The 24,438-nt window shown below is 42.0% G+C and overlaps 1 protein-coding gene across 1 annotated transcript in view; it reads left to right on the forward strand.

Annotated features, from left to right (window-relative positions):
- The window catches only part of FRY (FRY microtubule binding protein), a 258,709-nt gene that overhangs the window by 167,778 nt on the left and 66,493 nt on the right, over window positions 1-24,438 (forward strand). Inside the window, exons 30-37 of the mRNA XM_034663782.1 lie at window positions 1,476-1,575; window positions 1,854-2,025; window positions 8,467-8,723; window positions 9,682-9,828; window positions 11,292-11,460; window positions 12,830-12,920; window positions 18,769-18,851; window positions 24,045-24,195. Coding sequence (XP_034519673.1) covers window positions 1,476-1,575; window positions 1,854-2,025; window positions 8,467-8,723; window positions 9,682-9,828; window positions 11,292-11,460; window positions 12,830-12,920; window positions 18,769-18,851; window positions 24,045-24,195 — 1,170 coding nt within the window. The remainder of the gene's footprint in view (window positions 1-1,475; window positions 1,576-1,853; window positions 2,026-8,466; window positions 8,724-9,681; window positions 9,829-11,291; window positions 11,461-12,829; window positions 12,921-18,768; window positions 18,852-24,044; window positions 24,196-24,438) is intronic.

The raw sequence follows: 24,438 nt of genomic DNA on the forward strand, positions 1-24,438 counted from the left end.
TCCTTAACTTTTAGGATGAAGTCCATAAGCTGGTTATCTTCTGAACCCACCTATCACCCTAGTCCCATCTTCTCTTCCTCTACTAATACTTCCATTCAGTCTGCTACACAGAGATTCTTTCCTTTACAGAGGGATCCTGCTGTTTCATTCTTGTCATCTTTAAAAGTGCAGCTGTCTCTGCCCAGAACACTCCCCCCATGTTACCCTTTCCACGGCCTGGCTGATGTCTCCTGGTTCTCCAAATCTCATTTTGCTTGTTTCCCCTTGGAAAAGCGTTCTGTCACCCCAAGTGTGGTGTAGGTGTCCCTCATCGGGATTCGGTAGCATGCTGTGGCTACTCTCATCCTGACCAGATCGTATAGGTTCTCTCCCTCACCATGCAGTAAGTCTCCCGCAGATGAAGGGACCAGCCTTACTAACTTAGTATCATCAGTACTGTGCAGTTGTTCCTGGTATATGTTTGGTGCTTACTACGTTTAGATGGATTGAATAAAAATACTAAATCGGTGAGCTACTGAGAAATGTAAACATATCAACTTCTGTTCTCTCCGTTTTTGTTTGGTTTTCATTAAAATCTATTTATATTGGGACGCCTGGGTGGCTCAGTTGGTTAAGCGTCTGCTTTTGGCTCAGGTCATGATCCCAGGGTCCTAGGATGGAGCCCCTCATCCACTTCGGCCTCCTTGCTCAGCGGGGACCTGCTTCTCCCTCTTATTCTCCCTCTCTCTCTCAAATAAATAAATAAATAAATCTTTAAAAAAATAAAAATAGGGGCTCCTGGATGGATCATTTGGTTAAGTGTCTGCCTTCGCCTCGGGTCATGATCTCAGGATCCTGGGATCGAGTCCCACATCGGGCTCCCTGCTCAGTGGGGAGCCTACTGCTCCCTCTGCTTGTACTCTCTCTCTGTCTCTGACAAATAAAAAATAAAATCTTTAAAAAAATAAAAATAGGGGCGCCTGGGTGGGACAGCGGTTAAGCGTCTGCCTTCAGCTCAGGGTGTGATCCCGGTGTTATGGGATCGAGCCCCACATCAGGCTCGTCTGCTGTGAGCCTGCTTCTTCCTCTCCCACCCCCCCTGCTTGTGTTCCCTCTCTCGCTGGCTGTCTCTATCTCTGTCAAATAAATAAATAAAATCTTTAAAAAAAATAAAAAATAAATAAAAAAATAAAAATAAAAATAAATAAAAACATAAAAGAAAATCTGTGTATATTAGATTTTTGTGTGTTCATTTATCCCGTTGCAACAATATTCAATTTTAAACAAAAATAGAGCTATTTCTCTTCTTCTAAAAACCAGAGAAATGATGGGGGAGGGGGCAATGGCCAAATGGACATGAAAATGTCATTAGTAAGTATGACTGAGGTCAGTTGCCATCGAGAATTTTAAGAGGTAATGATTTATCAAAATGACTAACCAGGCTGTCTTAAAACTATGCTGTTTGGTTTTTATTTTTTTTGTGTGTTTTATTTTAGGAACTATCCCTTCGACATAGTGACATTGTTGAACCTTGTTCTGTTCAAGGCCTCTGACACCAACAGAGAGATTTATGAAATCTCCATGCAGCTCATGCAGGCACGTACCATTGACTTACACAGAAACTTCAGAGAGAGGGTGGTTGATACCCGGATGGCTGCTTATTCCTGTCTATCACTGGTGGGGATATAGAGGATTGAGAAGACAGTTACCTAACCTTCTCTAAACACAGGAACTAACTGATGCTTTACCTTTAATACTATATTAAAATATGCATTCATTACTTTTGTTACTATGAAACTTGATGAAACATAAATCCTCCTGAGACAGCCAGCCAATGTTTTTCATACATTTCTCACTTTCCTACCTCTCTGTAGATCCTTGAAGCCAAGCTTTTCGTGTACTCAAAGAAAGTAGCTGAACAGAGACCTGGCAGTATTCTCTACGGAACACATGGCCCGTTGCCACCCCTGTACAGCGTGTCACTAGCGCTCCTCTCATGTGAACTGGCCAGGATGTACCCCGAGCTCACCCTCCCACTCTTCTCAGGTACCATGCAGGGATATGCGTGATCAATTCTGCACAAAGTAATCTTTGTTTTATTTTATTTTATTTTATTTTATTTTATTTTATTTTATTTTATTTATTTTTTACAAGAGAACAAATCTACATTTTTACTTATTTACTTTTCAGCAAGTTTAAATACTTGAGGGGTACAATGTCACATGGATTCTGTGTCCAACGGCCTTAGCAGGAAGGTTGCTTCAGAATTTGACCCAAACCATGCGGCTGTTCCATGAGCCAGTTACCTTTCCCTAGATTACTCTGGTTTTATTTGGTTTTGCCCCTAGGAGTCACTGTGTTGTTCTCTGCTTTGTACACGTAAGAGTATCTCTTGCCTAGATAGAATTCAGTTTCACCTCAAGCATAAGCATCTTCAATTGGGAGAAGAGCTGTGTATTCGTTCTTGTTCCAGAGACCCCTATTATAGCCAGCAAAAATGGAAGATGGCCTTGGACCATAGCCTTCCAGATGCATTTGTTATTTTAGGAGTCCTGTTAAAAGCAGGCTTCCACAGGCTGGTGGAAAGAGAACAGGGAGACCGTAACCTTCCTTTTTCAAGTCTAGTGTCATTTTAGAGTCAAAATAATTGATGCTAAATTGCTGGATCACAATTGGTTTGGACTAACTTCACTTACATATATAAGGCAATTCTGGAATATATTTAAATATAAAAAGTGTGTTTATCTAAAATAGCATATGTTTATCTAAAATAAACATAGACAAATGTAGAGAGGCTTAGATTAGTCATAATCCTTCTACGTACCTTATGTGAGTAAAATTTCCCAAATAAATTAAATATGTGTGCTGTAACTTTTAGTACATATAATTGCTGCAAATTGTTTTTGGTGGTGATGGTGTTTTGTACCTTGTATGTTGCTACGTACATACGTTAGCATAGATTGTTGAGAGTTTGGGTTTTTAGCACATCTTTACAAATAGCCTTTTGAGTAACCTTGTATGTTGCTACGTACATACGTTAACATAGATTGTTGAGAGTTTGGGTTTTTAGCACATCTTTACAAATAGCCTTTTGAGTAATTTTTGTGAAAACCCACCTTTAAATAATTACGCTGGTCGATTAACTTCCTGCCTAAGGATCACCTTGCCCAGAGGCTGATTTTGGTCTCTCAGTTGGTCCTCTTTTTCCATCTATGTTACCAGGGCCTTTGTCCAGATCCTCATCAGTCCCCCACCCCACCCCTGTTCCAACATCCCCTGCCTGCAGTCCTCAACCCTGCAATCTACCCACTATTCAAAACCAAATATGTACAGCACTTCTCCACTCAAACTTCTCTGCTCAGCTGTCCTAAAAATAACTGCTGATAATAACAGTTTCCATCCATTGAGTGGTCTATACTAGGCAATTTATGTATACTTAATTTATCATTTATTTCTGCAACCTCACGAGTAGTGGTTAGAAATGAGGCTCTGGGCTTGACAGCCTGGGTTCTTTTCTGGCCCTGCCATTCGCTGGCATTTTGACCTTGGGCAAGTCATGGAACCTCTAAATTCTGTGTCCTTATCTGCAGTAGTAACTACCTTAGAGTGTGCAAGGATCAAAACAGGCTGATAAACCCAAGCAGTTAGCCCAGTGCTGGCGTGGAATTACCACCACCACCACCACTGTGATCACCCTTGCTATTTTGCAGATGAGACACTAAGTCTTAGAGACATTAAATAACAGGAACTCATTCACCGATTAAAAAACAAACAAACAGGGGCGCCTGGGTGGCACAGCGGTTGGGCGTCTGCCTTCGGCTCAGGGCGTGATCCCGGCGTTATGGGATCGAGCCCCACATCAGGCTCCTCCGCTGTGGGCCTGCTTCTTCCTCTCCCACTCCCCCTGCTTGTGTTCCCTCTCTCGCTGGCTGTCTCTATCTCTGTCAAATAAATAAATAAAATCTTTAAAAAACAAACAAACAAACAAACAAAAAAACCTTCTCTTCCAAACTTGCTTTCCCCCTCTCCTCCCAGAAACTTCTACTCCCATCTCACTTGATCTTTTACATGCCAGGCCCTTTTGTCCATCCTTGTTTCTGTGCATGCTATTCCCTTTGCCAGAAATGGCCCTTCTCTCCTTCTCCCTAATTCCAGTCTTCCTTAAGACCTAACTGAAAATCTGGGGCACCTAGGTGGCTCAGTCAATTAAGCATCCAGCTCTTGGTTTCTGCTCAGATCATGATCTCAGGGTCATGAGATCAAGCCCCAAGTCAGGCACCACGCTCAGAGGGGAGTCTGCTTAATATTCTCTCTCTCCCTCTCCCCCACATCAAATAAATAAATAAATCTTAAAAAAAAAAAAAAACGTACTAAGGGTGCCTGGGTGGCTCAGTCAGAAGAGTATGTGACTCTTGATCTTGGGGTCATGAGTTCAAGCCCCACATTGGGCGTAGAGATTACTCAAATAAATAAACTTTAAAGGCAGTGGGCACCTGTGTGGCTCCGTCACTTAAGCACCCAGCTCTTGGGTTTGGCTGAGGTCATTGATCTTACGGTTGTGAGATCGAGCCCCACGTCATGCTCTGTGCTCAGCCCAGAGTCTACTTGAGTTGTTCTCTTCCTCTCCCTTTGCCCTCCCACCTCTCCAAAATAAATAAATACATCTTTAAAAAAAAGAGAGAGAGAGAGACCTAATTGAAAATCTGCTTCTGTGAAAACCTCTCCATCTGTCTGCAACAGGATTAGTCATATCCTTGTCTCATGCCTGAAATAGTGGAGGAGCTCCAGAAAAGCCTTCTTGATAAACTAGTTCTCTTCTTGGGAAACTAAAACGTATTTCTATTCACATCAACCGAGATGTGAGTGCCACGTCCGTGCCAAGCACTGTGTTTAGGTCCTAGGAACACAGATGTGAATAAAACAGTCTCTCTCCCATCAATGGGTCACAATCTAGTAATAAGGAAAGATGTGCAGTCATATGATTATGATACAGGGCAGCAAGTACAATAAAAAAAAAAAAGCACATTCTGTGTATGAGATAGAAGATAAGGGGATAATCAATTATTGGGCCAAGAATATCAGGCAAGACCTCCCAGAGAAGTTGGCGTCTGAGCTGCAGTTGGAAAGAAGAGTAGAAATTTGCAAAGCAGACAAGGAGTTGACATTACAGTTGGCAAGTAGATAGGTATTACAGACCAAAGAAATAGCATGTGGGTTGACTTAGAGGTATAAAGTAACATGCTGCGTTCGAGAGACTATGTAGTGGTCAGTTTGGCTACTACAACATGCAGGGATGGGGGAAAGCCAGAGATGGTCATGGACAGACAGAGAGGCAGAAGTCAAGTCTTAGAAGGCTTTGCATTGTACCCTAAGGAGTTTGTAGGACAGTGATGTCTAGGTGCTCCTTGAAATCCCTCGGAACCCTGGGAACAGGGAGGGCATCCAATAAGCTGCTTGGGTTCTGAAAACCACTGATCAGTTTCAAACAAGAGAGGGGGACAAGAGCAGAATGCATTTTAGAAAGACCGACTGTGTGTAAAGGACGGATAAAAGAACACCCAGTCTAAAGAGAAGATCAGTTGAGAAACAACGACAGTGGTCCATGGAGGAAATTATGAAGGCCTGAACTAAGACAGCTCCATGATAGTAGAAGGGGGAGACCAGAGTCAAGAGCTCCCAGGCAGGGTACACAGAAGGGAGTCCCTGATAACCCCACCTTGAGAGCCAATCCAGGGAGAAGGGGAGGCTAAGGACAGAGCAGAGGTGAGGAGCTCAGCTTGGGATATTGAATGTAGGTGTCTGGCAGACATCCCTATGTAGAGACAGACTCATGTCAAGGGAAGGCCAGTGCAAGACTAGAAGGGGTAGAACCAAGGGAACAGATGAGATCACGATGGAACGAGCACAGAGGGAAAGAACGCAGCTTTTGAGGATTGGGCCCAGGAAAACTGAGGGAACAGGTGGATGGAGGCCCATTTAGAGAGGAAGGAGCACAGCTAGAAGATGGGCATCATGGAAACCTAGAGAAGAAAGGATTTTGGAGGAGTAGTGAGCAATCCACAGCCTTGAATGGATCAGAACGATCCCAAGAGATGAGATCTAAACATTACCCTCTGGATCTCACAATCAACAATTCACCACTAGTGGTAACTGTCAATAGTTTCCGCAGAGAAAGAGAAGCATAAGCCACATCTCAGTGGCTTGACTGAGAAGGAAGGGGAAAGAGGATGGAGCTGCAGTGGGATACGGAGTCTGAGAGTGAGCAGGATTTGAGCTTGTGTTTTGGCTGAGAGGGAGAAGCTGGTAACAGGCTGGAGAAATCAGGGAAGAGGAGGTAAATAGCACAGCAAGTTTAAGAACAAAAGCAGCTCATACAGGGAGTGGCAAGTAGGTTCAATCTAAGTTTTTCTTCAAGAATTGACCCTTGGGCTATTTGAGATAGGTTACAGGTTGAGGTTATAGAGATTTTCTAGCTCCTGTTTTCACTGCTTTTACTACTAAAAACCCTGTGGTGAGATCTTTTTTTTTTTTAATTGCTTGTAATGTCAGATGAGTTAATTCCTTGTAAGTAGCCAGGCGAGTTACACAGGTCCCTCCCAGAGGAGCCAGCAGCTCTATGGAGCAACCCACGGACATCGTCTCACATTTTTTTTAAATTTGTTTCTGGAGGGGTGAATGGGGGTTGTGTGCATGCCTGTGGCATTTTTTTCCTCCTTTCCCTTCAGAAAGACCTCTACAATCCTAGCCCTGATTTAGGTGCCTCCCCCCCACCACAGCAGTTGGACCTTACGTCTGACAGACGAGATGTAATAAACGTCATAAATAAGCACCTCGTGTGATGTGCTCGAAGGTAATCATTGCCTCAAAAAGACTAGAGGTTTTATGCCACTGTTAAAAAATGTATTTTTAAAGCAGTTGTCCCTCCGATTAGAAGGATTTATTCCCCTCCAAATTCCCGATCCTATCTAGCGAGTTAAAATAGTTCTTTTGCCATAACATGCCCTGAATCCTTGTAGCCAGAAGTCCTTTTCCTCCACCGACCCCCTCCAGCACTCTGTTACTGTCTGTGTCCTCTGTCACGTGCTACCTCGCCCCAGAGTTACCTTTCTCAACACAACTTGCCTCAGAGCCTCCTCGTCAGGGACATGAACTGAGCCTTGGGTCCTTGCTGGCTCCACGGTGCCTAGCACAGTGCCTGCCCCTAGAAAAGGCCCCGTATGTTGAGTAAATAAATGTTCTGGGATCTGAAGGATCTGAATATGTGTCATAAAAGTTCATGGTATCAGTCATCACATCCATAAAGTTTAGAAATTAAGTCGGTTTTGAAATTTTGAGCGACTGTGGGACATCCCAGCTTAACCCTGATTATTGCGGCCCAGCATTAAATATATTCATATTCCTCAAAATAAAAAAAAAATGGTAATTGTAATTTTAGGAAAAGGGCCAAATCAATGAAAGCCACTGTTTCGGGGATCTAGTGGATTATCTTGGTGTAATTCCTGGCGTCTGGGTTGTTCTATTGTTTGGCAGCCAAGAGCTCTCCAAACGAGATTACACGCCACGCTGGCTAACAGCAAGGGCATCAGACCATGCTTTCGAATTTCCCTTGGGATAAAACCATTTCTTCTCTAGATGTTAGAAATAGAAGAGTCCAAGCAGCTTGCGGCATATAGGTAATGCTGTGCTTTTATTTCTATAGAAGGCTTAATCAGATCACAGAATTAAATGCTGCTGGCAGTGAAACAAAGGGTGAAATCGCTGGGCTGGATGTCCGGTTTTACCCCTTTGATTCATTTATTTCATCAAATGAAGCACACCCCTAAGCGTGCACCTGGCTCATAGTTGGCAGTTTTTGAGTGGAGACCACAACCATGAGTCCACACACTGGAGGTTCACTTCTCAGTTTGACAGCGAAGAGCTCCAGGAAGACACTCGGTAAACTGTCGGAAGAGTGGAAAGATAATAGTCCTTGTTACAACAGTCCTAACCACTGTTTATTAAGAGCCTCCTGGGTGCCCAGCACTGTGCTGAGCACATAATATACCTTGTGATTCTATCTGCTAATCCTCATAGTGGCCCAAGGTGTCCCATTCTACAGATGAGGAAACCGAGGAACAGAGAGGTTAAATAACTAACACAGAATTTCCTGCAGCTGGAATGTGGAGGAGCTCGGATCTAATCCCATGTCCTGATTCCGTGCCCCTTGTTTTGTCTGCTCTGATGCTTCTCTTCCATAGCAGCGGATTTGAACTCACGAAGCCTGCGCCTCACTCCACTTTGACCAAGCCCATGCTTTTCCCGCTGTGCTCCCTGACGACCCTCTACAGAGCACAGGTGTGAGAGGCTTGAGGACGAGCCTCAGTTGTAAGATTTTGAGACCTTGAGGAGCTTTGTAAACTGAAGTCACTGTTCCATCTGTCGGTTGGTGTTAATATCTTCGTTTATTTTGATAAGATAACGCAGGGCTCTGTCACTGCTGTTCTCTAGAGGTCAGCCAGCGGTTTCCCACGACACACCCAAATGGGCGTCAGATCATGCTCACCTACCTCCTGCCCTGGCTGCACAACATCGAGCTGGTGGACAGCAGGCTCCTCCTCCCGGGGTCAAGCCCCAGCAGCCCAGACGATGACGTCAAGGACCGGGAAGGGGAAGTGACTGCCTCGCATGGGCTGAGAGGGAGTGGCTGGGGCTCCCCGGAAGCCACGTCGCTGGTCCTGAATAACCTCATGTACATGACGGCCAAGGTAAACTCCGGGGATCCGTGCCTCGGGAACACGGCTCTGTCATCCAGGAAAAGCCTGGGGTTGATCCAACCCTGTGCTGCCAACTCCGGGCAAACCTCACTTACCATTAAGATTCGCACGAATAAATAAATGTAAAGGTCAGATATGTTTAAAGAGACCTCTAATAGCGTGTGATCATCAATCATCTATCTCAACTTCCATTTCGACCTCCATAAAGACTAAAGATTCAGATGGCTACCCTAAGGGTAAACACAAACATATATGAATTTTCTCTTAACTCCCATATAGAATTCTTATTGAATAGTGCCAGATAACTTGATATACCAAATACTTTTCATGTCCTAGGAGATTGCCTTAAATTCCTACACGAGTATTGCATTCTGTATTAATCTAAAAGCAAAAATCAAAATATTTTGGGGAAGTAGACATCCTTATCATGTGATGTAGGTAGCAAATCAAATACCATAAGTAGAGAATCTGAGTGATGGATTTACTGATGCCCAAATTCATCACATGTTCCTTTTGAACATAAATTTGTTAACATATATTAAATTTGAATAAAGTTAATATCTGTCTATGGAAAAAAAAGAAGAATCACACAAATAGGGCATGGACCGTGGTGATGGTTGCACAGCGATGTGAATGGACTTCATGCCACTGAACCCCGTGCTTAAAAATGGCAAACTTTATGTTATGTGTATTTTACCACAATTTTTTAAAGTAATAATGCAAAGAAGAACCCTAACGTATGAAAAATCATGACAACAAGTACATACCTTACTGCTTGATACGTTGTAAGTTGCTGAAACATGGCATCTTTCTGAGGAATGGCCATGTCTCCCCCTTCTCAGGATTTTGAGATGGCCATGACCCTTGTAACAACTTTTAATCAAACATTTTGCACCCTGCCATTTTCCCCGCACGTGTCCCAGGCTGGTTTCTATCTTGTTTGTTACAGTATGGAGACGAGGTTCCTGGGCCAGAAATGGAAAACGCCTGGAATGCTCTAGCCAACAACGAGAAGTGGAGCAACAACCTGAGGATCACCTTGCAGTTCCTGATCAGCCTGTGTGGGGTTAGCAGCGACACGCTTCTCCTGCCCTACGTGAGTGTCCCTCAGACCTTCGGGAGTCGCTGCTCCTGTTGTATTTGCAGCTGCAGGTCAAAATGTGCTCTTGGCACTGAGTAGTGCAGATGTCAGGTTTTGTCAGCCACGCGAATCTCCCGGGAGCTCGTCTACGTATTACATGAAAATGTCCTTCTGCCCCTGAGAAGCAGGCTGCAGTGTCCTGGGGACACCTGTCATCCTCTGTCTAAGCCTCTGGACACAGAAACTTAGGAATTAAGGGGTGGATGTTTTCCTAACAGTTACTAAAAGCTGCCTTCTATAAACAGTAGACCCAATACGTAAGAGAAACTTGTAGCACGCTATATTATGACTAATAAAAATGTTTCGTGTTTACATCTAGATGCTCTTAAAAGACAATAAAAATGGGGAGTATCCAGGTGTTTCTCTTCAAGTGTAGATGGTAGGAGAGAAATAAGCAGAGAGAAATCTTCCTGAGATACATGATATTTAGTGTAGATACGTGATATTTACTGTGAGTATTTAAAGGTGAACTGATGGCAGCATTTTTAATTTTTTTTAATTTTTAAAATTTTAATTTTTTAAAAAATTTTTTTATTATGTTATGTTAGTCACCATACAGTATATCCTTAGTTTTTGATGTAAAGTTCCATGATTCATTGTTTGTGTGTAACACCCAGTGCACCATGCAATACGTGCCCTCCTTACTACCCATCAACCAGCCTATCCCCTTNATCGGCAGCATTTTTAAAACCCTAACTCATATGCAACTGATGAATCATTGAATATTCCATCAAAAACCAATAATGTACTGTGTGTTGGCTAACTGAATTGAAATTTTTTAAAAATTTAAAAATTGAATAATAAAACAAAATAATATAAAAATAAAAGAAAATAATAAAAGAAAAGAAAAGAAAAACCTAGTTGGCATTTGTGTGCTGTTGGTTCTTGTGAGAGATTTTGTGCCACCCACTGTGGCTTCCGTGCCTCAGGTTTGTACCGTGAGAGCCGCAATAACGCAGAGCTTCAATCCAGACTTATTTTGGAAATTTAAAACCCTGCAAACAGCTAAAATTCATTTGTTTCGAGAGGAGTAGAGAATAGCAGGGGACTGGATTCCTTATTTAAACAAAAATAACTAGCAGTTTTTTCCCATGGTTTGTATGAATAAAATTCTTTCTAGATAAAGCCTTAGCTGGCGTGCTTTCAGTCGGGAGAGAATTCATGTGCCCCTGGTGTAACTTTTATAAACTTGGCCATTAGGGAAGGTGAGGCCTTTAACATGTGCTCCTGTGAGACTCGAGTATGAAGAGAGGCCAATTCTAATCCGAACACTGTGGTTCGCGCTGGGAGACCCTGAAGCGCGGCTGTCGGGGTGCTAGCTGCGGGGAGGACGCGTTCATGGAAAGGAACAGGTTACAATCTGGCGTTCTTGTGGGTGAGGCTCTGGAAGACACCCCTTGTGTTCTGTTTCTTCTCAGATTAAAAAGGTGGCGATCTACTTGTGCCGGAACAACACCATTCAGACCATGGAGGAGCTTCTCTTCGAGCTGCAGCAGACGGAGCCGGTGAACCCCATCGTCCAGCACTGTGACAACCCGCCTTTCTACCGCTTTGCAGCCAGCAACAAGGCCTCCGCGGCAGCCTCGGGTAGGGGGAGCGCAGCCGGTTGGACTTCTTGGATCTCTGGGTGTTTCTTTATGCAGAGCACTGAGGGGATAGGAGTGTATGTGTGTGTTACTTTTTCTTATTCCCGTGTGAACTTGTATTTGAGAGATGGCTCCAGGGGCGCCTGGGTGGCCCGGTGGGGTAAGCCTTCAGCTCAGGTGATGATCCAGGATTATCCGGATCGAGTCCTGCCTCGGGCTCCCTGCTCTGCAGGGAGTCTGCTTCTCCCTTTCCCTCTGCCCCTCCCCCTGCTCATGGCTGCGCATGCGTGAGCGCTCTCTCGCTCTCAAATAAATAAAATATTTAAAAAAAAAAAAAAAAAGCGGGGCGCCTGGGTAGCGCAGTCGTTAAGGGTCTGCCTTTGGCTCAGGGCGTGATCCCGGCGTTCCGGGATCGAGCCCCACATCAGGCTCTTCCGCTGGGAGCCTGCTTCTTCCTCTCCCACTCCACCTGCTTGTGTTCCCTCTCTCGCTGGCTGTCTCTCACTGTCAAATAAATAAATAAAAAATCTTTTAAAAAAAAATGATGGTTTCAGAATAGCTAAGGCTCTTTAAGGGCATAATCGGTGTAGTGATCATTTTGTAAGGCTGACCATCAGCCCGTGACCCAGTATTGGTGAGTCATGAGCTTTGTACTTCAGGCTGATCCCTGGAAGGACACAGCAGTCACTTAGGAATCTCATTTCTGGACCCTCCTACTTATATCTATGGAATTTTCTTGGCTAAGAGTGTCCCAGGGTTAACTAAAACACCCCTCAACAGTATGATCACTTTCCATAAATCGGCTTCTCAGCATATATTTTATGAAATATATAACATCCTCCTCAAGTTCCTGGAAGTCAGCTTCCCTTTGATTTTCCTAATATCATAACTGCCTTCCAACCTCTTTCCTCTGCTGGTCTCTGATGCCCTCTATTTGCTCTGCACCTGCTGCCAGAGCATGTTCTAACAGAGAAGCAGTAGCCCAGGGATCAGAAACTCTAGGTACTTGGACTTGCTTCACTAACAACATTAGTTTAATAACTCAAACCCAGAAATACTACGGCAGCTAGCAGCAGGGTCAGCCACCATAAATAAGCTCATTACCTAAGTGGTCAGGAAGAAAGTGTTTCAAGAATGTTGCAGCCTCACTTTATAAGAGAGTTGAGGAATTTGGTTTAACCATAACAGATGTCTGGGATTCTCCCATTTCAGTGGGGGCGGGCTTGGAAGTTTGTTTAGAATGTCTGAGATTGTACAGAAGATGTAAGGAATCTTTCAACCGTGAGATTTTATAAGAAATCCTTCTCTGTAATTACTCGAGACTTGGGCTTAACCCTTCCCTGCACATTTTTTTCGAATCCTACCTACAGGAACCACCTCCAGCAGCAACACAGTGGTCGCCGGCCAAGACAGTTTCCCAGACGCCGAGGAGAGCAAAATATTGAAAGAATCTGATGAGAGGTTGGTGCACAAATTTGGTTTAATACCCAATATAACTTTCAGCAAGAGTCTACACAAAGGCATCAGTAAGAGTTAGTGGTATTTCAAAAATTACACACACACACACACACACACACACAAATTCTTCTTTGCTTTTAGAAACACAAACTGGCCCTGATTCTGCTCTGTATATCCCTGAAGATAACGATTTCTCCCTGAGAAAAGCCAGAGGAGAGAAAGATTAAGAGGCATGTCATCTGGAGGCTGAATCTCACTTACCGCAGGGCTTACTAAAAACCAGTGGTGGTTCTGCTGGTAGGCGCAGACCATCTGGAATTAGAGGGAATTTCCATGTGAAATTTTCAGATCTCATTGTGGAATGATTACTTAGAGATTGAGTAGTTGCCTTGAGGTGAGTTCTATGAAATGTCATCATTTTTATTCCGTCTTTACATGGTCAAATTTGGTGAACCAACGACACTGCCTTTTCCTGCTAAAAGAAGCCTCTAGTCTCTTCCTATTAGCTCTTTAATGGTATTTCTCTTGTCCTTTTACATTGCCCAGAAGCTACTCATAAATAAATAAAATCTCCATCACTGTTTCCGGTAGTTAATTGTGAAGAACAGAGAAACAAACAAAAAGAAAGAAATAGGACTCAAATTGAAAAATAAAAATTAGATGGGGCACCTGGGTGGCTCAGTCAGTTAAGCATCTGACTCTTGATTTTGACTCAGGTCATGACCTCAAGGTCATGAGATCGAGCCCTGTGTTGGGCTCCATGCTCAATGGGGAGTCTGCTTAAGGATTCTCTCTCTCCCTCTGCCCCTCCCCTTCACTTGCGCCCTTAATAAATAAACATATAAATAAATAAAATCTTTAAAAAATAAAAAGTAAAAATTAGAATGATTCTCACGGTGTTGAAAATTCCTTAGGCTAACAATTTTCTCGTGAAAACTCCTGGGGAGCCCTTTCACTTAAGAAATTAGTAACAAGGGGGTGCTTGGGTGGCTCAGTCGTTAGGCATCTGCCTTCAGCTCAGAGTGTGATCTCAGCGTTCTGGGATCGAGCCCCACATCAGGCTCCTCTGCTGGGAGCCTGCTTCTTCCTCTCCCACTCCCCCTGCTTGTGTTCCCTCTCTCGCTGGCTGTCTCTCTCTCTGTCAAATAAATAAATAAAATCTTCAACAACAACAAAAAAAAGAAATTAGTAACAAGGATGAGATATTCATACAAATTCATAATGGAGACAATTCAGTAGATCAAATAATTGAAATAATTCACTCAACCCATAATGCTTCCAGATGCTTCATGACCGTCCTCAGGATTTCATCCTGTGCATGAGAATATGGCAGGGGCTGCAGGTGGAAGGGTATCTGATGTCAGACGGAATGCCTCTGGAGTTCTGAAGGCTCATTTCCAGGTCGGCCCCTGTCAGATCCCTCAGTACCTCCATTCCTGGGTTGTTGCACTGCCTTTCGGCAGATGCTCTTCCACATGAGCCTTCCTTCAGGCTAAAAGCCCAAACCTAAGATCATAGCCATAGACCTCACCCTACCCAGACCTCTAATAAAGGCCTTTCTTTCTTGGAAATGAGTAAAGGTTTTCATGCTCCATACGTCAATGACAATACAAGATAATTAACATGTTTTCAATCCGCATTTCTTTGGAAAACTTCCTCATGGTAAATAATCACATTATTTCTCTAAAGTTATTTCTACTTTCTAGTTGGAGCGTAACATTCTTTATCATTTATTGTCTAGACTGAATTTTCCAATCTTAATTTTATTTAGGCTAGAAAGGTGATGAATCTCTATATATTAACATCTCACTTCAAAGGCCCCTTTGGGACCAGAGTCCTGAGTGTCCTGCCCAAGTTTTTAGTGGTGGCCCTTGAAATTAAGAGGCCAGTCATCTCTGTAGTATCAAGACCAGAGAACACCTCTAATAGAGGCTTTCTGGTTTAACTCTTGCTCTCCTGCTCTCTCACTGTATTTCTGTTGGCCATTGGAAAACCTGATACAGTTATGTACCCACACTTTTATACATATGCATTTATATCTGGTTCTTTCATAATGGCTGTATCTATTTATCTATAGCTTTATTGGCCATATTTGTATATATATTCGTAGGTATATAACCATATACCTACGAATATTCTATCCCGAAGTATACCATTATTCCATTGACCCTGTACTCCACCTGCACGATTTCTCTAATACATTCTCTCTTTTCTATGAAAGTAGACTGTGCCCTCAGCCTAAAATACCTTATTTCTCTTGAATCTGCTTATTACCCTTCCTTCCTTGTAGACTCCGTCATATTGATTTATAGGTCCTTGTTCACGTGCTTGTCTCAACCACTAGATTTTCATTCTTGGAAAACAGAGACCATATATCTCATATACATATTGCTATCCTTAATAATTAGCCTACTATGCTATACATAGTAGGAATTCTTTAATGTTTATTCAGTATGTGAATGGAAATGGGAGAAATCTCACAGCCCAGAGATAAGCTGTCCAAACACCATCTGGCCCCTTTCTCCCTCCCTCTTGCTAACCCCATTACAGAAGATAGTTACTTATTCTGTTCTTTACAGTCCTTGTAGACAAAAAGTCTACAGATACAATTGGTCAGAAATACTGACCAGGCTACTGTGTACCCAACTCCTGGGGGGTACTGGTCACCAAAATACTAACTTATTGGGCTCCAGGGGGCGCCATGGAGTTGTGCAAAGAAGTAGGCCTGATGCCATGTTTTTTCCAGCTAGGTTAATGGTCCTTTGATGTATTCTGGTAATATTTAATACTATCATATCTACTAACAAAAAGTTCAGATAGGTTATGGTACCATTAAAACAAGGGTAAAGGAGTAAGAGCCAAGCTAAGAGGAGAGTAAGATAGTTGTGTCGAAAGCCCTCAAGTCCTAAGAAAAACTACTGAAAGTGAGTATTAACCTAAACTTGAGTTCTTCAAGAGCCAGAGTCAAAAAGAAGAATACAGTGAATTTTAAACTTTTCAGTGTGTAAAAATAAAAACGATTCATAAAAGCTACTAACAGAAACTACCCTTAATAATATTATTTTTTTAAGATTTTATTTATTTGAGAAAGAGAGAGAGAGGGCAAACACAAGCAGGGGGAGGGGCAGAGGGAGAAGCAGGTTCCTCACTGAGCAATGAGCCCGATGCAGGGCTCCGTCCCACAACCCCGGGATCATGACCTGAGCTGAAGGCAGACAACTTAACGACTGAGCCACCCAGGCGCCCCAAAACTACCCTAAATTCAAAGAAGGATTTATCATGTAGGGTTTTTTTAATTAAACAACAAAATGAACACATTTTTTATTAAAATAGCTGTTTATAGCAGTTTGTAAGATATGCAGAACCATAAGTATTTTCAGCCCATCAACCCTTAATAAATGGTTATTTGATAAATTTAGAGTTCCATGAAAGGATTTTTCATAAGGAACCAAAGCAATAAGCTTCAAACGTATAAATTTCTGGTGATCTGTGTTGATACAGGGATAGAGATTAATAATCTACAAAAAGTTACCTAAGTATTCAAGCTGGATCAGCAAGTTAAAATTTAGAGACGCATTTTGTCCTTCTAGTTTTTCTCTTATCAGAGTGATATTCATGATATATTTCTTAAGATATGTACCTTTGATGCTAAAAGGCTATTTGGTCTACTTAATCCTTGAAATTCCTCTACAGCCAAGAAAGCAAAGGAAAATAACAGATTTTAGGAGCCAGTTTTACCTTTTTTTTTTTTTTTTTTTTTTTTTTTTTTTTTTCTTANTTCACTACACTATGGTTTTGATCTTCTCCAGAGTAAAGAGAACAGTCTGGAAGGGGCTTGCTGCTCTTGTTCATCTTGGCTTCATAACCTCTGCCTAACACTCCTTTCGATGATCTTGAAGGAAAAGAGCATTGTCATCCATTCTGTAATTCTTTCCTGCCTGGCCCCTCCAGAGCGTGATTACAAACCAACATGTACTGTGTATGGTTCATGAGCTCTCTGTCCCATGGAAGTCTCCAGATGTGGAATTCTTCCATCCCCCTGATTATGTTCCTTGCTGAATAAGGTCTGGGCTCTGCCTAGGCTGCTTGTAACTTTGCATTTGTCAGCACAAGTATGATTAAAGAATGTCTTCAGAAGGTAATAAGTTTGCCACTTTTCTAATTTCTTAAGTTCAGTCTGATGTGGACAGACTGAGCAGATGTCCTAGCTGTTCTGTTTTATGGATTCACAAAGCAGTAACCCAAAAGATATGACAATAATGCTTGAAATACAGAGTTATTAGGGAAAAGATGGCCATGTCAGGAGAAAGAAAAAACTGCAGCCAACATTGAAGACGTGAATAAAACCAAAGTCATTATAGTCTGTTACATTTCTGTGTTCAGCAAATCTAAATCACTGAAGTTCTGAGGATATACACCCAGGACAAGGTGGGGTTCTTAATGGAACATCCAGTACTTTTTTCTAGAGCATCTCTTTTTCTCCATACTCTGGAGGACAGCTATAGCCCTACATTCCTCTGTTCTGGAGGGAAATAGAGTGTTGATCTGTTGTCGGTAAAGGCAGAACACCTGTCAGTAATGTAGGGGAACATACCAGCTCTGATTTGAATTTTCCAGATATTTCTAGATAGCCTTAATTCTTTTTTTTTTAAGTTTTTTTAAACGATTTTATTTATTTATTTGACAGAGAGAGAGACAGCCAGCGAGAGAGGGAACACAGGCAGGGGGAGTGGGAGAGGAAGAAGCAGGCTCCCAGCGGAGGAGCCTGATGTGGGGCTCGATCCCAGGACTCTGGGATCACTCCCTGAGCCGAAGGCAGACGCTTAACGACTGAGCCACCTGGGCTCCCCTAGATAGCCTTAATTCTTTGCTTTGACTGCATATATATTAAGTAGCTAAAACTTGAACCATTTTATATAAAATAAATACAAAATTTTATCATCACTTCCCCTCAGCCACCCCCTTGCCCTACATTGTAGGCCTTTGGATGACAAAAATACTTTTGATTTGAAAGCCTTTGGTGCTCTGAAGAGAGAAGGCAAGGCATTCTAGAAATTCAAGGTAGAAATATAATAACTAATCCCTTACAGTTGGATGTCTCACAGTTTGGGAAATGTTCTAGCATCATTTCTTTGGATTCCCACAACAGCCCCAGTGAAATAAATGGTGAAGTATTAGTCTTACTCTTTTTCAGCAGGTGTGGAAATAGGGTCCCCAAGGAGATACAGGACTTGGCCAAGGTCACAGAGCTAGTGAGTGAGAGCTCAGTCCTAAAATCACCTGTTCACCTGCTCGGAGGCAGCATGGCTCTCCCTCCTGCCACCTTCCTGTGCTTGACACTGGCCAAGTTGTATAACCTTACTCAGCCCCTTTCCTCACCTAGAACCTTTTCCTAAAAACCTTCAGATCATTTTAAGGGAAACTGTAAAGCTGATAAAGTCCAGGATTTGTTAGGAAACCATTTTTGTATATTCCCAGTTCTATCAACTTTGACTTAATCAATCAGCAATTATTTACTGACCACTTACCTTACACTAGGCTACGGTGTGAATAAGGGATTCCAATTATTCCGTGTCATTTCCATTTTCTTTCTGAACAAATGCTATTTTCTGGCTCAATTCAAATATCAGCCTTCAAATATTTATCTTATGAAGGCTTGAGCCTGCGCTTCTGAGCAAGGGTGACCACTGGCCCTCTCGAGGAAGACAAAATGCTTGGGGTACGATTTTTACAGTATTCCTTTAGGAAAAGCATCGTTGGAACTCACTGCTAAACACCCAACCACTAAATAATAATACGTGTTTATTAGTAACGTGTCAGTATTTTCCAATGGTTGTTGTTGTGTTTGAAGGTTTAGTAATGTCATCAGAGCCCACACCCGCCTGGAGTCAAGATACAGTAATAGCTCTGGAGGGTCGTACGATGAAGATAAAAGTAAGTACCAGCAGGTTGTTCAGATGGAATACAGATGGTTGGGGAGTGGAAAGTGAGCCTTTTGATCATTCCTCTTCTAATTACTTTGAGACCCATAAATATTAAGTAACCACCTAACCCAATTATGCAGGTGAGCATAGAGTCAGCATCTTAAAAGTAATGCAATGAACAAATCGAAATTAGAAAACTTCAAACTACTGCCCAGATCCGTATTTTTATATTCTTGGCATTTCTTTTCCTTGGTGGTGCAGCTGGGGAAAGCCTAGTAAGAAATTGTCCCATTAGAGGACAAATGTTGCAGTTCAGTTTTTCAACCTATCTTAAGAATGGATTTGACCTTTAAGCTCCGTGAGTCAGCTCACCCAGGGCAGGATCTGTTTTCACATCGAATCTCTCAATGGCATAGTCTCAGTAGCCAAGTGAAAACCTCACTAAACTAGGAGATAGAACTGTCACAGGAATTTCTTCATACCCTGGGAAGGTGGGAACACCAAAAAGGTCAATGCATTCATTTATTTTGTTTAAGCCCTGAGCAGGTAAAGGGTATCACTTGGTCACAAGTTGCAGAAATTCTGGAACCAAAGAACACTCCCTGTGACATTTCCGTATGCTAAAGAAATCAGTAAACTGTCTGGTGGGATTTATTTGTCTCTTTTGGTGGAAATTGTAAATACGATGGTATTTCATGAGTTAGGTTCATTTGTCAATGCGTAGGGCCTTTGTAGCTATTGTTCTGATTTGTTTTGTTTTTATGGAAAATGTGCAGAGTAAGTAAGAGCTACGTACTTGTAATGACACTGTATTTCAGCTGCCCTGACTCTGCTTCTTAATGCACAGACAGGCAATTCTTCTGCACTGAAAAGACCAATGGAAAGGATGTCTAAAATTCATATATAACTGCTATACTCTAACGTAGGCTAAGTTTCAACCACGACCCTATATAATTTCTTACTAGTACTATCAGTCTGAGGTAAAATAAATCTCTTTGTATTTTCTCTTCTTTCTGTACCCCATCAGGGGACCATACCATCCAAACACCTAATATCTGAAATCTCAAGGGCACCGACCATCAGTTTTAGATGGGACTAGATTTTACAGATGAGGAGAGTAGCAACTGAGAAATGGAGAGTTGTTGGTTCAAGAAAAGTCTGGCTGCTATGCAATAGTTAGTAACTCAGAATTTGAGAACAAAAGAAAAGTTGCATCATGAAAAGGTAAAGCAGTCAAATCCTGCCCCCCGCCCCAGAATGTGACAAGCATAACAAAACAAAATTCTCTATGACTGTGGATTTTATATCAGGAATATTGCTGTCTTTGCCAGTTGATTCCTTTAAAGTGTTATCCCTTTGCTCTGGGTCCAGAACATAGAATTTGATAGAAATGCTATAATCAAGTAATTTCAATCATTTTGAAAATACATACATAGTGAATTTCAGAGGATAATTATAATAAAGCAAGATAATTATGTCATTATATAAACTCACATCACTGGCTTTAGGGACAAAAAGAAAAAGTAATAGAAGTATTCGTGAAGAGGGAAAAAAAACAGTGAATAGTTGTGAAAGGCATAAAAAGAAGTCTAATGTTATCATCATGGCATCTATTTCACCTAGAAATGTTGTTTTATAAACTTGTTGTACCAGCATAAAATAAGCAGCATTTTAATGGGAAAATTTTCATAGAGAATTTGAATTAGTTGAGCTTTGTGTCAATAATATCCTTCACATGATCACAGTTATTGACCAGAGAAGTTCCAGTTCATAGTGTCATCTGGGGACTGGGAGCTTTTATTTTAAATTATTCATTATAAGAGAAAATGAAATCAAGTTACTCAAACCATATTCTCATCACAGAAAAACCCAGAACATACATGCTAAGATCATTTTCCAGGTGTTTAAGTAATAGAACTTAACTCTGGCTGTCTGGGGGAAGTGGCACGTCTAATAGGGCACCCGTCCCCTTAGAACTTTGGTAACTGGGTCCTCCCTGATGTATTTTTGGTTCTAGCTACACAATGAGGGAAATGGCCAATGCCATAAGAAAAACAAAGATTGGTAGGCTCAATTCCAAAACCGTCTGGCCACACATCTGCTGTATGTGAAGGGCAATTATTTTCTCCCTGAATTCCTGGGAGGATCATTAGAGATAGAAAGAGTAAGAAGGAATCAGGAGAGACCTAGTGCCCCAGGGCTTCATAATCTGGGTTTACCCAGATGGAAGAACTGTGTGCAGCCTCTTGAAAGTATTTTCTATTATTAAAAAAAAAAAAAAAACTTGAGTAACATGGACAAAAAACAGATTTAGACCCAGATCTATAAAAATCTTTCCACCAATATGATGTAAGCTTTTTTAGAATTACTTAAAAAATCTGGATTATTCTCCAAGGCCATATGCTACTGTGTTTAACCCTATAATAAGGATACAACTAGTTGAGCTGGATAACATCTGAGTCTTAGTGGTTTAGACCTCTAACTGTAGAAAACTAGTTTCAGGCCAACTTATTCCTAATCCAGTCACTAAAAATCCAGCATATTTTTGCTGATCAGATGTGTATCTGAGAACATCATTGAAACAAAGTATATCCTTTCCTTATAGAAATCTCACAAGTTCTTGTTTGCTTAATTCTTTGATATTCTTCCCTTTTCTGCTCTCCTTTTAAATTTTATTGTAGAGTAGCTGAGTACTTAGAAGTACATTTTGCAATTAGCTTGCCCTAGATAGTTACTCAAGACGTTAATTTGCTGAAAGTGAAACATTCTTTTTTTTTAATAATAATTTTTTATTATGTTAGTCACCATACAGTACATCCTTAGTTTTTGATGTAGTGTTCCATGATTCATTATTTGCGTATAACACCCAGTGCTCCATGCAATATGTGCCATTCTGTAAGAAATTTACGGGGAGGTCTGAGATGAGGAACTGTCACACATGCTTTACATTTTTTTCTGGGCTAAAACTGTTGTGGCCAAGCTTGATGGCATAGAATTTATAGGGCTCCAATTGCTCAGTTTTTGGTGTGTTACTAAGACCTAACAGTCGCTTTCTGCGGCAAATCCTGACTTTGCCCCCGGAAAACTCCCTTCCCTGACATCCCAGTAGTGGGCTGTGTCCTCATGCCTGCCTTTGCTCCAAGCCTCAGTCTTCACAATGGCAAGACACCCCCTTCACTGGCTCTGCTAACCACTAAGGCCAGTGTTCTACACGGGACCAGCAGCCTTGAATCTGTTAACTCTCACTGCCTTTCTAGAGTGCAGCCAAGAAAAACTACATATGGTAGAAACCGCCTAAAGATGATCTAATACACCCTTCGTCTTAATACACTACAACCTATCCCAGGATTGAGCCAGCTTGTCTGAAGCCATGTACCTGGCTCAGATCATGTGGCCCCCAGTGGAACTGCGTGTCTCTGAAGGCCGTTGACCTCTATTGAGAGCATTCTAAGAAAGAGCTCCATGCTGAGTCTGGCTAGAGGTTTATCAGCTTGGTTGATCTTTTCAAAGAACCAGCTTCCGGTTTCACTGATGTGTTCTATTGTTTTTTCCATTTCTGTATCATTTATTTCTACTCTAATTTTATTATTTCCTTCCTTCTGCTGGATTGGGGTTTGTTCTTTTTCCAGCTTCTTCAGGTGTAAGGTGAGGTTGTTTTGAAACTTGTTGCTGTGTTTACTTTAAAGATATTGTTGAGGAAGGTCATTCATTCAAAAACTACTTGTTGATTCCTTACTACATGTCAGATACTGTTTGAGGTACTAGGGAAACAACCGTGAACAAAATAAAGTCTCTGCTGTTGTGGAGCTTACATGAGAGTCAGAAGAGGTACTCAGTGCCTAAGAATGGGTGATCTGTGCCAGGAAGGAAAAGGAAAGCAGAGTGAGGATAGAAAGTGATTGGGGGTGGGGTTTTAAATAGAGTGGTCCCAGAAATCCTCTGTGATATATTGATACTTGGGCAGAGACCCATGTGAGGTAAGGGAGCCACCGGCTCTCCAGGGAAAAAGCACTACAGCCAAAGGGAATGCTAGACGTAAAGGCCTTGAAGCTGGGGGGTGCCTCACATGATCACAGAACAGCAAGAAAGCCAGAATGACTGGGGTCGTGTGAGAGCAAGGAGGATGGTAGTAGGAGCCAAGACAGTAATAGCAGGAAGACCTCGCAAGGCCTTAAAGGCCGTGGTGTAGAATTTGGACTTCATTTTGGGTGGAAAGGGGAATCACTGGAGAGTGTCAAGCAAAGAGAGAGACGTGAATGAACTTCTGTTTTAAAAGGATTGTTCTGGCTGCTCTGTGGAAAACAGACTGTGAAGGGGCAAGAATGGAGGTAGGGAGGCCATTGCGGTCTCCATGTAAAAGAGTGTGGTGGCTTACACTGGCAGTGATGGAGATGGTGAAAAGTGTTCTTATTCTGGATATGTTTTGAAGGTAGAGCTCACTGAATATGATGGCAAGATACCTAACCTCTGTTTCCCCTCTGTAAAGTAGGGGTAAGAGGTACTTATTTTTGCACTATTAATATATCCAATGCAAGGATGCCTGGATGGCTCAGTTGGTTGAGCATCTGACTTGATTTTGGTTCAGGTCATGATCTCAGAGTCATGAGATCTAGCCCCACATCGGGCTTATCCCTCCGCCCCTCCCCCCCTCAAATAAATAAATGAATCTTAAAAAAAAATATGTACAATGCATAGAACAGTGCCTGGTATAAAGGAAGTATTCCCTGTGTTAGCTCCTAATGTTATTATTTTTATTATAACTTTTATCCTCATCATTATTATCATTATTATGAGTTGGATGTGAGATGTGAAAGGGAAATCAGGGATAGCTCTAAGGCTCCTTTCCTGAGCAAAATGGAAATATGGAGTTGCATTTTACTGCAATGGGGAAGATTGGAGAAAGACCAAGTTCTCACAGAGATGAGAATTTGCATGATTTCATGTTTTCTTTTTGTGTGTCTGTATTTTCCATTGCTCTATAATGCATAATTGTATATTAGATTATCAAAAAATAAAGGGACTAAAAATCTAATCAAGTAATTCTAACCCATTGATCCTCTAATTCATACTCACTGAATGAGATGGATAGAAAGTTATTTTTACTAGCCTAAATTTGTAAGATTCTTTCTACAAACACCAAGTTGGGAAAACAAAAATCATCTCTCCCTAAAAATAACACATGCTTGTCTTTCTCACCCTGTAGATGACCCGATTTCTCCCTACACGGGCTGGCTGTTGACTATTACGGAGACCAAGCAGCCACAGCCACTCCCCATGCCTTGTACTGGAGGTTGCTGGGCCCCCCTGGTTGACTACCTCCCAGAGACCATCACTCCCCGGGGGCCTCTCCACAGGTAAGTAGCGTGTGTGGATAGAGGAAAATGACTGCTTAGCTTTGGCTGGACTTTCCTCCTATGAGAAGAAGAGGGAAATCATTCCAGGTCCCATCAAATGAAATGACCTTTGAAATCAGAGGGACTATGCATGACTTGAATTGCAGCTCTCAGTGTATCTGTAGAGTTTGGTTGAATATTAACCAATAAGCAAAGCTGCCTTGTAACTCAGAATTTTTCCTTGATGCAATCTGGATATGGATA

Source organism: Ailuropoda melanoleuca, chromosome 7 (assembly GCF_002007445.2).
Source record: "Ailuropoda melanoleuca isolate Jingjing chromosome 7, ASM200744v2, whole genome shotgun sequence".
Lineage (NCBI taxonomy): Eukaryota > Metazoa > Chordata > Mammalia > Carnivora > Ursidae > Ailuropoda > Ailuropoda melanoleuca.